The 16,147-nt window shown below is 38.5% G+C and overlaps 1 protein-coding gene across 1 annotated transcript in view; it reads right to left on the bottom strand.

Moving 5' to 3' along the window:
- shisal2a (shisa like 2A) overlaps positions 1–16,147 on the bottom strand; it is a 46,514-nt gene that overhangs the window by 27,712 nt on the left and 2,655 nt on the right. The window contains exon 2 of the mRNA XM_018093245.2: positions 2,484–2,623. Within this exon, the coding sequence (XP_017948734.1) occupies positions 2,484–2,623 (140 nt within the window). The remainder of the gene's footprint in view (positions 1–2,483; positions 2,624–16,147) is intronic.

Genomic DNA, 16,147 nt, shown 5'->3' with positions numbered 1-16,147 from the left:
CGGGCAGGTTAGTGTCGGGGGAGGGTTGAGGATTTTTTTGACCCACACATAACTAGTAGATAGCCAATTTCTTGGTGTCAGGGTCAACCAGAAGTGATGTGGCATCCATAGGCACCACCACCACCCCTGCTGCCTGGAATGCCAACCAGTGTGGCATTAAATTGAATTTAAATTCAATTAAATTGAAACCTGGATGCAATAGGAAACTAAAATGAACAGCAGTATTCCTTATGGCAGGAGTCCCAAACCTTTTTTACCTGTGAGCAACATTTAAACATTATGTTCAGCCCCCCCCCCCCCCCCTGTAGATAGATAGATATGCAAACATATACCTGTACAAAACTAACTGTAGGTGTTAAGATCTCAATATCCTTGGATATTATGCTTGTTCAAGAACTCATCCAAGCCCCTCTAAAAGGCATTAACAGAATCTGCCATTACAACATCACTAGAAAGAGCTTTCCCCAGCCTCACTGCCCTCACCGTGAAAAACCACCTACTCTGGTGAAAATGAAAGTGTTTTAGTCTAAAGGGTTAGCCTCTGGTTCTTTGTTCTTTTCTATGTCATACAAGATCCCCTGCTATCTATCAAGTCTAATGTACTTGTAGCATTTTTAGTACATTTATTTACACTTTCCTGAGATATAAAACTGGTCTTCAGCCTTTCACTGTTTTTAAGAGAATTACATAATGCAATTATATTGTTTTTCTTGTCTTTTTAATGTTGGTTTGTATTCTCTTCATTATTCCTTGCTTTTAAACTAATACCTTTTCTGTTTTGTGTTTGTGAACTGTGTACTAAGCGGAAGAGTTATGGATTTTTTTATTTAGTAGCAGCATATCTCCCATGATATCCCATGGGGCAGCTTACATATTTAAATGCCAGAGAAGTAAAGGAACTATTTCAGATAACTCAGAAATTACAACTACAATTTATCTTCTATTCAGCTATATTATAGCTAAAAATACACAGCCCTTTACCTAAATATTTAACCCTTGCCTCAAATGCACCAAATTACCTTATAGTGATGCTTCAAAACTGTAATGTGTCAGTTTTCTTATCTAGGATTTATAAAATGTTTGCCCTAATGTTGCATATTTTCTGGGTTATGCTGTGTGTTTATTTTCGCTGTTTGTCTGAAGTAATGGAGCTCTGTTTTCTATAATATAATGCATTAGTATATACCCATTCTATGCTGTTTCCATAACCAAGTGCAAACTGCTTCAGATCTTTATTTTCCTATAGACGAATTATCATTTTTTTCTACCAATTGCTAAAAAATGTTTACTTTGTACACTGTTTATAATTGTGTTTTAACTGCATGTAAACTAAATTACACTGTTTACATAGCAAATAATTCACTATACCGTTTCAAATGTTATTTTTGAACCAACAAATGAATCAAATGAATTTTTTTAGCTGTAATATTGGTGTGTAGGCAGCCATCACCAGACTAGGTCATTGTGTCTGATTCTGAGCTATCAGAAAGAGCCAGCACTGCACCAGACAATTGTTTTTCGCTGTTTCTCCTACTCAATGTAACTGGAGAAGTCTTCATTTGGGTAAGCTTGGCTTGGATTTTTACTACTGAGTGCTTTTCTTATATATACCTTACCATTGTTCTGCTGGGGGGGGGGAGGGAGGGGTGATATCTCTTTAATTTGCAGCGCAGCAGTAAAGAATGACTGAAGTTTATCAGAGCACAGGTCACATGGCTGAGGGCACCGGGAAACTAAGAATATGTCTAGCCCCTCAAAAGTAAATATAAAAAAATCTCTTGGTTTTTCCTTTCAAAGGAAAAGTAACACTAAAAATTTTCAAGTAAAAAATCTATTCTACCCTGCCCCAATAATTGCCCTATCCTGCACACCATTTATTATTTTGAATTCTTTATTAGAAAATACCTGCTAAAACTTGGCTTCCGGTCATTTGAAATTGGGCGATACAGCGATGTAGGGAAGAATCCACTATGCGACGATCGATTGATCGATCCTAGCCTTCCTTCTGTATAGCTAGGATAGGCTAGGATCAATCAATCGATCGTCACATAGTGGATTCTTCCCTGCATCGCCGTATCGCCCTATTTAAAATGACCGGAAGACAAGTTTTAGCAGGTATTTTCTAATAAAGAATTCTAAATAATAATGGTGTGCAGGATAGGGCAATTATTGGGGCAGGGTAGAATAGATGTTTTACTTGAAAATTTTTAGTGTTACTTTTCCTTTAATAAACTTAGTCTGCAGTTTAAACTATTAACTGTGACTTGTATGTATGTATGTATATCTTTATTTATAAAGCGCTACTTATGTACGCATCGCTGTACATTAATACAAACAGGGGGTTATTAAGATAATAGATAAATACAAAGACCTGGTTTTATAATGTAAGGACAATCTATTCTTTGTTTTCTGTAATAGGCCCAACAGGACAATATTACAAGCTTAACTAGATGCATGTAGCATTTTATCCACAGGAAACTCACCTGCTGTCTGTAGGCTCAAACCGGTGTCCAGCTTGTTGTGTGGTTTGTTGCTGATAAACAGATAGCAGAGAACACACACAGTAATGATAAATGCCAGTAGTACCACAGCTGCTATGGACAGGCCCACAAGAGCTCCCACACTGTAGAGACAGAAATAACATAACTGCAGGTAACAACACTATTATCACCCTACACATTTTAAACAGTTTTATTTAGTTTAATGTTAACAGCCCATTTAGAAAGGAGGTTTGCCAGCTATTATTCTGTAGGTTATTTTCCAAGAGCTCTTTGTTCCATCATATTTGTTCTATTTAAGTCAGTTAGTGCACAATGGTGTTTTTTTAAATATAATGTCCTTAAGCAGAACTGGAAAGCAAGAGTACTATAAAATACATGCCTTTCCAAATCATTTACCTGAGCTGAATTATATGGCATTTATTTAAGTGAGTGCAAGCTTCATGTAAATTTGCAATTCATTGCTAAACCCCATGTGTTCAACACACACTCAATTGTACTGTTTTCTTGTTTTTTGGGGGGGGGAACCTAATGGTCATTTGAACCCATCAGAAAGCTGCTGGATAATGGGAAACAAATACATGTATGGAGATTATTATCAATTAAGTCTGGGGGTTTTACAGTAAAGAGGTTTTCTTTTATTTGGAGCTCTACTCTAAACCAATTGTTTTGACTTCAAAATGTATTTATTCTAAATTAGTGAGCATCAGTCACAAGGCATTTTCTTCTTTCTTCCACTTGCACTCCAGACTCTAATGCCTTAACAAAGGAAAGGCATTAACAGAATCTGCCATCACAACATCACTCGTAATGGCATTCCCCAACCTACGCTGCACAAATGTTCCGTTCCTCTAATCTAAAGGGGTGGCCTCTGGTGTGCTGATCGTTTTTATGGGAAAAAAAACCCCAATCTGCCTATAATCCCCTCTAATGTACTTGTACAGAGTAATCATATCCATCACAATCACCTTTTTCCAGAGACAACCCTATCCTTGACAGTCAAACTTCGTAGTTCTTGGGCTAAATTCCACAGGAGATTTTAATCAGATTTTGTAGGTAAGATTTTATTTCATCTTGTCATACATAACATGCAGCACCATGCAAGTGGATCTACAAAAATCTGATCTCCATAGGTCGTAATTTAAATTTGGATCTGATAAAGTTGGATGATGTATTTTGTTCCTGCGTCTACATCCAACAGTCGATGTATTTCAAGAAGAAAAAAAAAGACTGTCAGACACCGTCAGATTTTATCTCACCAGATTAAGACACAGCATGCAGTGTTCCCTTCTGACAAGCGTGTTGTGTCAGATAGCAGTCCTTTCCTGTAGTTTACACATCAGATTTTGGTATCACGTTTGTATGCATGTCTTTGCACTCTCTCCAGCTCATTAATATCCTTCTTAAGGACTGGAGCCCAAAACTGCACCGTATACTCAAGGTGAGGCCTTACCAGGGACCTATAAAGGGGCAAAATTATGTTTTTATGCCTTGAGCAAATGTCCTTTTTATACACGACAGCACTTTATTTGCTTTAGTAGCCACAGAATGACACTGCCTGAAATTAGACAAATTGTTATCTACAAAAATTCCCAGATCCTTCTCAATTTAGGAAACCCCTTTAACTGTCAGCAAATTTTATAGGGGTCTATGTGCTTTTACGTAAAATTGTGTGTGTATTTGGATATGATTTGTATAAGGATAAGGATTTCAAAAATCCTCATTCGAGTATTGCATAAATATCATAACTATGGGTTGGCTGAAGGATTCACACCTGTTACAGATAAGTGTACAGTGAGTGGGCCTGTAATATCATTTCATGTATCCTGGTGACAGTGGAAGAAGGTGTGAACTGACTGAGGTAGCCCCTACTGACATACAACAATAATAATATTAATAAGAAGAATACAATTTATTATTATTATTAGTTATTATTTAAAAAATGGCAACATATTCTGCAGTGTTGTACAATAAATGGGTATATACACGGAATATACAAGAATAACTACAAAAGCAACAAATAACCAATACAAAAGGTAAAGAGAGCTCATCCCAAAAGAGCTTACAATCTATGAAATAGATGAATGCACATAAAAGGAACCATAACACAGTTGCAAAAAATGTGTGTTTTCTGTTATAAATAAGAATTGGTGCTATAGCTACAAAATGGCAACATTGTTCTGTTGTGTATGTAAGCTTGCACTGTGGGTTGGTTATAGGTTTGGGTACCTATAGCTGATCACATGACTAGAACCTTATTTTCACATATATGTGCATGAATCAGCAGTTCATAGGATTCATTTACAATGCACCATTTAATGTGCAAAAAATGTCTGCAATAGGTAAATAGCCTCAGGCCTCTGTGCTCTGTTTTTGGTTATAGAGACCTGCTATTCCCTTCACTAATACAGCATTGACTGCATTATTCAGTGCTGTACTAGTGAGGGGCAGGCAGGGGGGAGCATGTAGGCATCTCCCTTCCTAACCCCTACCTTGGACATCATTCAATGTACGCTGTTCTCTGAGCGCTGGATTTTTGGTCTGGCACTTAGTGCTCTGTAAGTGAGCATTAAGGGGCATGTTCTTGCACCCTCTAATGCTTAAAGCTTGACAGTAGCACTGATCTCTAACACCCCAATAAACTGATTATCCCCAGAATTTAATAAAGCATTATGTAAAAAGATAAGCCACTGAAGTAGCCCTAGTTTTGGTTCAAGAGTGAGATACTAATTAAGTAATTACCTTTCCTTCTCCTTTAATATTAAAACGTTACTGGGGAGATTACTGATTCAGGAAAGCTCTTTTGTAAAAAGAAAAGAGCTTGATGAAACTGACAGGATCATTTTTTTTAAACAAGCAGTTAACATCATTAATAAATCAGCCCCTTGTTCTGTTGACACTCTATGCTCTTTATTGGGATTGTTCTGTGCAGATGACAATTTACCCCTCTTTAATACCATTTTAGTTGTATAGAATAATTATTACTTATTATAAAATTAGGGCAGTTTCTCTTTTGAAATACATTTAGTTTCCAGATTATATTCTGGTGATTTTTTTTTTGTTTTTTGTATCCTATTCTATACACTAGTTTTTATGTGGCAGTATAGCTTAGTTCTTTGTGAACTTTTAATGTGAAGCATTTAAATTATTCTCAGACTGGTCTTAAAACATATTCTGGTGCAGGTTGTTCCAGACTGAAGATCTTTGTTCTAAATGACAATTGTGCAGAAATCTTTCAGACCATTAAAGAGTACAGAATGTCTCTGTCAAGAAAATACGTGACCTAGAGGAGGTGCATTTTCAAGCTTTGCAGCATCATTCCCCATGGAACTATCCACGTGCTAGAAATCAGAATAACGTAATCTTTGCCCCCCTTACCTTCATTTTGCAGTGACACAGAAGACTTTATTTCACAGAGTATTTCAATAAATAGATTTGTTGGGAACTGGATGTGCAAAATGTTCTAAGGTTGAATTAGTTAAAGAAATCAGCATTCCTAGCAGTGACAGTTTTCCACCAGTAAAAGGTACCTAATTCTGGCTTGTTCTTTGCTCTCAAAGTGACAGCCCCAGTTAAGTTGCAATTTATTCATTTGACAGCCTCCAAAATTCCATTCTAAACTCATATGCTAGTCACATGCAGCAGATCTGTAGGCGAGACTCCATGTTCCATTTGCATTAGCAAATAACTGTGTTCTTTACCAACAGTCTGGAAAATATAAAAATCTATATACCAATACAATTGACACTACAATAGCAAGGCAAAGGCAAAGAATGGAAAAATACAAGTATGGGATTCCTTATCTGGAAACCTGTTAACCAGTAAGCTCTTAATTACAGGAAGGCCATTTTCTAAAATGTCCATAACAAACAAATCATTATCATTTTTAATATTTGTATTATGTAATAATAAAATAGTTCCTTGTACTTGATTCTAACTAAGCTGCATGAAAACCCCAGATCCCAAGCATTGATGATAAATCCTATACCTGTACTGCGTGTATGTCATCCTTTTGGGGTTAGCTGCTATTTACCTCACAAACACATTTTTAAATTTATAATGCAATATGATTTTTTTATATACAGGTATAGGATCTATTATCCGGAATGCTTGGGGATTTCCATGTAAGGGACCTTTCTGTAATATGGATCTTCATACCTTAAGTCTACTAAAAAATAATTTCAAGGGGCAATCTCTGTGTTTGGCAATTTGTACCTTATTTCAGAGAATGAGCATTTTGCATTTTGGAAACATAGACGACTTTAGTAACCACAAAATAGTTTGTAACTACCCACCACTGAAAGGTCCCACCAACAAGAGCCTTTAATGTTTTTTCTCTTGCTGAGAAAAACAAAGATCTCCTCATGACTAAGATTTATTATTCCAATGTAATTGCTTAACATAGGTTCTGTTTGCAGTATTAATTTGCCCACTATACTACAGGATACCATTTTTTTTAAAGTTTAAAATATTTACTAAATATTGCAGCAACAGCTGCCACCGCTTCCTTGAAGGCAAACTATGCTAATGCTATGTATGCAGCTGTATTTTCCTGTGTGTTGTGTTTATGTGTCATTTATCAGTACAGGCTGTGCCAAAGCACAGGAAATTGCAGAGGAGGCACGCAGAGCAATGCAGTGGATAGGACATACAGTGTGCATTAAAGAAACCATACCTCTCTATCCCTGTGCTGTGTATAAGCCTCGATTGAATTATGTTTTATGTTGATGCATTTCCTGTTTCTCTCCCATTTACACTTTGTAAATTGTTCCTGAGACACTCACCCTGCCAGCCCTATATAATTAACAGCCTGCCTGAATTATCCTGTTTAGCTGTTGTAATACATTTAGTATCTGTATTTTCTCTAACCCCTTAACATAGCCATAGATTAACTCTTTACTGTCTTTTTTTTACATGATTGTATCATTTTTTTCCCAGGCACCTTGTATCAAAAACATTTTTTTTTAAGAAACAGAGTGTGAAATCCAAAGAAGTTATAGTTCTCCCTGAGAATATCACACATGCAGAGCCTGGGAGAGGCAGTAATGAATAAATGCTCTGTGCTTCAGAAAGGGCCTGCCTAAATTAGGGCCTACCAAAGATCCTCCAGTATTTCAACCAGGATAATTGAACCCTGTCCATGGTGCAGGCTCCTAGTCTTAAGTCTCCCCATATTTCTCCTGTTCAGAAGATCTGAAGCCAAACAGGAAGAAAAAACGCTGAGCTGTGTAAAGAATGTTCCCATAATGCCTCACTCCTGCACAGACACCGGGACCAAGTGAACATGCTCAGTTATTAAGACTATGGGGCAGATTTACGAATCCACGAATCCGAATGGGAAAAAATCGGATTGGAAACGAAAATTTTGAGACTTTTTTGTCCCCGTCGCGTTTTTTTCGTATTTTGCGCGATTTTTTTGTCGCCGTCACGACTTTATCGTATTTTGCGCGATTTTTGCATTGCCGTCGCGATTTTTTCGTATTGAGCAATTGTAAATTGGAGAAAAAGCAATCCGATTTTTTCGTGACGGCGACGAAAAAGTCACGGAAAATATACGATAAAGTTGTAACGGCGACAAAAAAATCGGGGGACATATGAAAAAGTCGCGACGGCGATGAAAAAGTCGCATACATTTCGATCATTACGAAGAAACGCATTCGGACGCTTTCGGTCCATTCGTGGATTAGTAAATGTGCCCCTATGAGTCAGCTTCCTGCTGATTGGCTCAGTTCCACATTCCTAAGGGGGGGAGTGAGTTCTTAGCATTCTTGAGGGAGGGGGGAGCAGGAGAGAGCAGGAAGCTGAAAGCTGCGTGTCTCTGGCACAGGAATTACAGACACAACTAATCTTTTTACAGAGAAGTCAGTGCAGCGGTTCTGTGAGTGCTTATGGCTGTATTTACATAGACCTTTCTGATAAAGCTTACTTAGTTTTTACCTTTCCTTCTCCTTTAATACAACATATATCTATGTTACTGGGCTATTTGCACATTTTCTGTTCATTTGAAGGGTGAATATGTTCAAGATCTGATTTTATTAATAGATACCATATAGATATAACATAATATAGCAAGACTGACTAGCACCATCCCATGGGTGTTAATAAATGGAAGGTCTTTGGTGTTAATATTTTATTACAAGGAAATACTACCATCACACACATAAGGGATTATTAGAAAGTCCCATTCATTAATTCAGCAACCGCAAGAGCTGTTAGATGATGTACTTCAATAAATGCCAGTTACTCTGGGAGAATAGATGAATATCTGTCATTCATAAATGGGCAAAGCTTTATGGAGTACTCTAGTTACATTATAAGTTATGGTTACAAAAAGCAAGGCATTTTGCCAGACACATTTTACCTCTTTTTGTTATTACCTACTTGAGGTGCCATGATCTAGAAAAGTAAGGCTACAGTACAGGTGTGTACCCCAGTGAGTTGTGCCCCATGATTGTATTTGAACAAAACCAGCATTCAACACTACCAAATTGCTTCAGCCCTTCACTATATTTACAAATATAGGTACTAAATTGCATTTGTTGGGTTACCCTTAGAAACCAATCAGATCTTTGTTTTTACTTTCTAACTTGTAGTACTCAGTTTAAAGCTAATTTATGGTTGGTTGCTGCTGGCAATTTAGGTGCTGTGTTAGTCAAAAAGCCCTTGTGTCTCTATCCTGCTCCAAACTCACCTACATGAGGGGAACCAAAAAGTATAACTCAGTATAAAGGCTGGGATACAGAATGGAAGTTTCATTTTACAATACTTAATAGTAGTTGAATGTGGATAGAGAATTTGTTCTGATCTTTGGATTACAAATGCGACTTCTAGATTTAATCAGAATCCTGTCCAAAAACAATAAATAAACTGTGGCTTAGAAATTTTTAGCTAATTGCAATGTAAGTGCTTTCTGTGACTGGCTACCTTTTGCATCCATAAACAAAGAAATGATTTGTTGGTCAATAGGCTCAAAGGCTTTGGCACAACCCATAATCCACCCCACCATAATAGTTTTTAAGGACAAAATAATAGCATTATTGGCAGTTAATTTGCTAGGAGCAATAATTAATTTAGTGAGTAAGATGTTTATTTATTGAGTAAGATGTTCAGATCAACATGAGGCCTATGTTTACCCCCCCCCTCCCCAGACCTGTACATTTAAATAGAGGGTTTTTAATGCTTGCTATATAATTTATGTGTAAAGAACAAAATAAGATATGATATCATCTGTCAGCTGCTCTTTTCCTTCCATGTCAGTATAATTTAATTTCCCCCCAAATCTGGCAGTAATATTTTTTACATTAAGAAGATCAGCCAAATCCATTATATAATTGAATATCTCTCATATGACCTTTTCTAGTTAATGTTATCTATAAATATCTTTTTATTTGCTTGCCAAGTTAGCAAATATATTTTCATTGCTCCTGTACTGCTGTTGTTATTTCACTGATGGCTTGCATGCTTACACAGGGCACCAGCGGCACAGAGTGAGTGCAATGCACATACATTTGCTCTAGGGTTTAAACACTGGGCAGTAGAGTTGGGAGCCTTGGTACCACAAATGCTGAAAAATGTACAGCCTAGATTTCTTTTGGGGCACTGCCTCCTCTAACTTTGGCCATGATTTGGTGCTTTGCTTATTCTCACAGCATACTTTGTACCCTTTTGGTTGCACATTTACTAGTTTCCCACAAAACAGACACAAAGTAGTATCTAACTGAGGATCTCACAGGGCTATGAACCTTGTCTACAACTCAGATCAGCTCAGTTTGGCCCACAGATAGATGAGTTATAAAGTATGTGATGCTTACAGTATTTGGGTGGTAGTGGCTCCCAAACATTTTACATGCACTACATCACATTCTTTGTTCAACCCCTTGACTGCACCAACACCAAGTTAAAAACAGCCACATTTTATAGAAACACCTACCAATAGTAGCCACACCAATTTGTAAGGGCTGACACATGGAGCAACTTGGTCATAGCTATTAAACACCAGAAAATACCCTGCCATAGACAATACTGGGAATTGCCTCACAAGTAGAGACAATTATCAGTAATCATCAATTGTCTATTTTGTAGCTGTGACAAGTAGCTGACTACAAGTAGCTCTGTGTGTCATTGAACAACATCTGATGTTATAGCAATATGCAGAATTTGGAGACCTGAATATGTACAGTTTTGCATATGTCATGCCCTCTATTGAATGCCATGCCCATTCTAGCACAAACCTCTTTTGCTTTTACAACATTGTAAATCTACATGTGACTTGATATAATATAGCCATATAATGCTGGAAAGTTACTGTGACATTTATTTTCTAGAAGCCACAGTATATGTATGAACATGTATACTGTGGCTCCTAGAAAATAAATGTCACAGTAACTTTCCAGCATTATATGGCTATATAACTTATTCTGTGGCTTCTAGAAAATAAATGTCACAGTAACTTTCCAGCATTATATGGCTATATAACTCCCAGCAACCCCTAGTATAGGAGAGCCCTGTTGCCTGCATGCATAGAAGAGCTCTGACTTTCTTTGGCATAGTAGCACTAGGATTTCATAACATAGTGGCCACAGTTTTTTTTAAGAAACAGCAGCCCCAGCAATTCATAAATAGTAAGTTATGTTGAAAAAAGACATACGTCCATCATGTTCAACCATAATGCCTATATATAACCTGCCTAACTTCTAGTTGAAGCCTCTCTAATTTGCCGCAGAGGGGAAAAAATTCCTTCCTGACTCCAAGATGGCAATCAGACCAGTCCCTGGATCAACTTGTACTAAGAGCTATCTACCATAACCCTGTATTCCCTCACTTGCTAAGAATCCATCCAGCCCCTTCTTAAAGCTATATAATGTATCAGCCAGCACAACTGATTCGGGGAGGGAATTCCACAACTTCACAGCTCTCACAGTAAATAATCCTTTCCGAATATTTAAATGGAACCTCCCTTCTTCTAAACGGAGTGGGTGCCCTCTCAAAACCTTGTTTGCCCTTGCAGCTGCTGCCTGGCATTGCTTGCTACAGCCAAGTTTATTATCTATAAGGACTGCAAGGCCCTTCTTCATTATGGATTTGCCTAGTGCAGTCCCATTAAGGGTATAAGTGGCTTGCATATGTTTACATCCCAGGTAAATGACCTTACATTTATCCACATTAAATCTCATCTGCCACTTAGCTGCCCAGATTGCCAATTGGTCAAGATCCTGCTGCAAGGATGCCACACCCTGGATAGAATTGACTGGTCTGCAGAGTTTTGTGTCATCTGCAAACACTGATACATTGCTTATAATACCCTCCCCTAAGTCATTTATGAACAAGTTAAACAAAAGTGGACCCAGTACAGAACCCTGAGGGCAGGGCCGGATTTCTGTATTTGGCGCCCCATGGCCGCCCCCGTTCTGCCGCCCGCCTACTTCGATCGCGCATGCGTGCACCCGCACCTTTAGCGCACCACTTAAGTCATATGGATCTGTGGGGAGAGTTTCTGCGCGTCCGGTCCCCATTGCTCAAACCTGGCCAAACACACGCAGAATTCAGCTGCCATTTGAGTCCTTTAGAGTGATTTGGCACCTTATGTGCTCATGTATGGGGCCTTTGTGATCAATATTTGGCCGAAAATTGGCCAAGTGTCAATTGGGCAGGTTTAATTTTCCCATCGGATTGGGGACCACAACAGCTCATTGATGTAGTCCTTGGTCCAATGGCTCCTGTGTCTTGCGTTGTAATTTGATTGTTTAGCCCTAGGGCAAACGATTAGATTTGCCCGATATTGCCCACCTTAGGTGGGCATATCAGAAGAAGATCCGCTTGTTTGGCAATCTCTCCTAATGAGCGGATCTTAAGATGTATGGCCACCTTTAGGTACATAAAAAGGGGTATCAGTGATTTTGGGGTATCCCACAGGGGAAGCACAGGGTTATTAAAAATAACTGTCTATATGTAGGGGATCAGAGAACTCTTCCCCCTGTTTTTCTGTCTGTGACATCATCCAGCTGGCTACAGACTGGGGAGAAACACGATTGGCTGGATGCCCAATGCACTGTTGGGAGCGAAAAGGCGGGCCTAGGTTGGAGCCAAAAATCAGGGGCAGGCCCAGCAGTTTATAAGGGAGCCCCTGTTGTTTTGCCAGCTTTTGGAAGAGAGATCCAGAGTGAGTAGCCAGTGCCAATTGTTGTGTGTTCAGACTGCAAAGTCTGAAGTCTGCTGGGCTGCTGGTTATTGCAAAGTCCTCTGTGGAAACTCAATGTGTGTTCTCTGGTGAGGACAGGTATTGCTTGATTGGCTGCTATGTGGGATTGGGCACCTGTGCCAGGAGCGGATAGATTGCAAGGGTTCCTCAGGGCAGGATATTCAGTTATCCATAAAATTGTGTTTATCTTTCACATTTGCAAAGAGAAAAAAAACAAAAAATCTCCTGTTTTAAGCAAATATACAGCCCAAATAAGTGAGTGTGCCAAGAAATGGTTACATGTACAAATCTGATCTATGGACTGGTCCAATTTCCATCTTGTAGTCAGGAAGGATTTTCCCCCCTCTGGCATAAAATCTCAATGGACATGTGTCTTTTTTAACCTAACTTACTATGTTACTAGATTGCACACAGCATTGGCTAAATATTTAATGCCAGGTACTATAAAAATAGTTCCTACAAAAACTATTGTACACCAGGGGCTTAATTTAGAAACTATATATTTCCAGGGCTTTAAAGCAGACTGCCACAGATGATTGCGTTTATTAGTTTTCTGGTACTTGATACTACGTGGATGATCGAGATTTTTTCCTGTTTCAGTTGGTATTATTTGATCTGCTCAGCTGTCTTGTCTTTATCAGCTTCTATAACAATCAGTAATGTTACCTATACTTGCAACCAACACATTTTACTGATTTGCTTCTAAACTGTGTGGTTCCTCTTATCACGGAAATCTTTGAGCTTTGACTTTTAAAACTATTAAATGAAAATAGCTTTCTTACATAACACTTAAAATTAACTGCTGACCACTGTGGCTGCCTCCATTAAACAACATAGTCAATCCATTTCCACAATCATCTTATAGAAAATAAATATTTTATTTGTCTTCCTTAGGGTACTTCCTGTCCAGCACCTTAATTACATAGTCTCACAAAAAGCTTATTTATGAATGCAAATACAAGTGCAAAGGGCTAAAATAGACAGAAATCTGTTTGTGCTTAATGTTACTCTTATACAGGTTCCTTAAATCCTATGTAGTAATGCAAATGCTCTAGTGAAGTCTAAAGTAAAGGGCACAAGAATGCAAGGGAGCCCTGGAACATGCCTGGAGGAGATGGTATTTCCATGTTTTTTTAGTGTGTTGCACCTATTCACACAACTGACTCACTGACCAGTGAATCATACATAACATTTTTTTTATGTCACATTTGTGGGATTCAGTAAGAGAACCGTGCACTGCTAGGTGCACCAAAGACAATGCTAGTTTGAATTTGCAATGGTAAATTGTGCAGAGGTAGTCGCATATGCTATTATGGCAGAGCTCTAGAAGACAGTTCTGCATTATGGGTAAAGAAAACAGCAAATTGGATCTGTGTTTGCATTTTGCACTTTGCATTTGTAAGTGAACCTTGCAATGTGCTTTAACAAATTGTGCCATTTGATGCATGTGCAATACTTTAACTGAGTTTACAGTGCATCAGATAACTGCCTGGGCTGACCAGGGCAAAGAGCTCATGAATGGGCCTGTCCCAAGAAATCTGTCATTTTGAACATAAGAAGGCAAGGTATTATACACTCAGTGCTGGAAAACAAACAATACACTGGGACAAAAGCATCTCCAGCTTTTTATCAGGTAAGAATCCTTAGGAACATTTTTTCTATTTAAAAGTTAAAAAAATAATGTTTATGTTTTAGAGTTCTTGCAGGTGATTACTCTAAGGGCGTGAGGCTTTTTTGGGCAAACATTATAGACCTGACTGAACTCCACATCAAATTACATGATACTAAACATAGATACATGTTTTGTCAGTCCCCTAAACTTAATAAACACACTTCATATACATAAACATGAACTACCATAGGACTTACTAGACAATCCATTAATAATATCCACATGGCAGACATGGAACATCCTATGAACTAAATATAACCCAAACTCTTATAATTCCCTACACTGCACTTTCTTACACAATGAGGTATTTGTCGCCTGCGACAAATCTCCCTTGTCGCAGGCGACTAATCTCCCCGAAATGCCATCCCACCGGCAATGTACAAAATGATGTAAAAAATTTAAATCACCGGTGGGATGGCATACGCCAGTTCCTCTCAAGGCAACTTCCGCGATTTCGGGGAAATTGCAGCGCTGCATACGCCGGTGGGATGGCATTTCCGGGAGATTAGAAATTAGATTAAAATCTCCCTTGTCGTGGGCGACTAATCTCCCAGTGTGCCAGAGCCCAAAGAGACCCCTAGTTTTCCAAGAACTCCGGTAAAAATATCCAGTCATATACTCCCACAATTTAGCATTCATGCAGTTACAGAGCTACACTAAAGGTGGCCATACATGTTCAGATTTTAGTCTTCTGGGGAATGTTTGGATACAATCGTATGTTTAAATGCAACAATCTAAAACTAAGATTCAGACTGAAATTGTAGGATAAAGTCCTAAAAATAACAAATCGGAGGATAGTTAGAAATAGTTGGCAGACACCAATGCATTGCAGGTCCCACAAGGATATCGTCAGATACACAATACATGTGATTTTATCACTATCTAACCAACATTTTCTAACCAATCCGTTCGTCTAAATGACCGATCGCCATGGTAGGAAAATTATAATAATTTGGCGACAGCACGCGGTCTGAAAATCGCACAATTATATTGGTGCGTGTATGGGCAGCTTAAGAAAATATCGAGATTGGGATAACCCGCTAGACTCATGGAATTGGGAAGTCTAAAAAGGAAGGAATTTCCTTAAATTTTTAACAAAAGTTTGAATTATATGATTACACAAGGAGTGGGAAAATGGTCACAATGGTTACCATACCTAAATATGGGCAACATCCTGGGAGCACTGCGTTGCTGTATAAAAGAACTTCCCATTCCCTTCCACAGGGAAATGTTCTTAAAACTCTCTTACTTCTTACATTACTCCCCTTTGAAATTACATGAATTGAAACTATGGCAACATAGCAGATGCCCAATATGTAATCAAACTGAAGCAGACGTGTTTCATGCTCTCTGGAGCTGGGCAAAAATCAAGAAATTTTGGAGGGAGGTGAGAGGCTATGCTAACGCTAATCTCCTTAATTATACTTCAGTCTCCCCTGAATTGGCTACTTTAGGCCTCACCACAAAATTCCCATCCAGGGGAAGACTATTTTCATGCGGTATTTGACGCAACGCGTGCTAATTAACGCAGCACGCACAAATTGTCCCCGCGTGCGAAAAAACGCACGCCACATTAGCCATACATGCCATTACTTTCGGAAAACTACTGTTTTGAAAATGACCATTTCCCTGCAAACTGGAGGCTACATCACTCTAGGGCCAACACATACTTGAATAAATCCCACTGCAAAGTCCATATTGTGTTGCCAAAAGCTCATGAACTGTACTTTTCTATAATTACCGCCTGCCCCAAGTAGGTTTTAATTTTTGCATAGACTA

Source organism: Xenopus tropicalis, chromosome 4 (genome assembly GCF_000004195.4).
Source record: "Xenopus tropicalis strain Nigerian chromosome 4, UCB_Xtro_10.0, whole genome shotgun sequence".
In the NCBI taxonomy this organism is placed as follows: domain Eukaryota; kingdom Metazoa; phylum Chordata; class Amphibia; order Anura; family Pipidae; genus Xenopus; species Xenopus tropicalis.
This window is presented reverse-complemented; position numbering and strand designations above follow the sequence as displayed.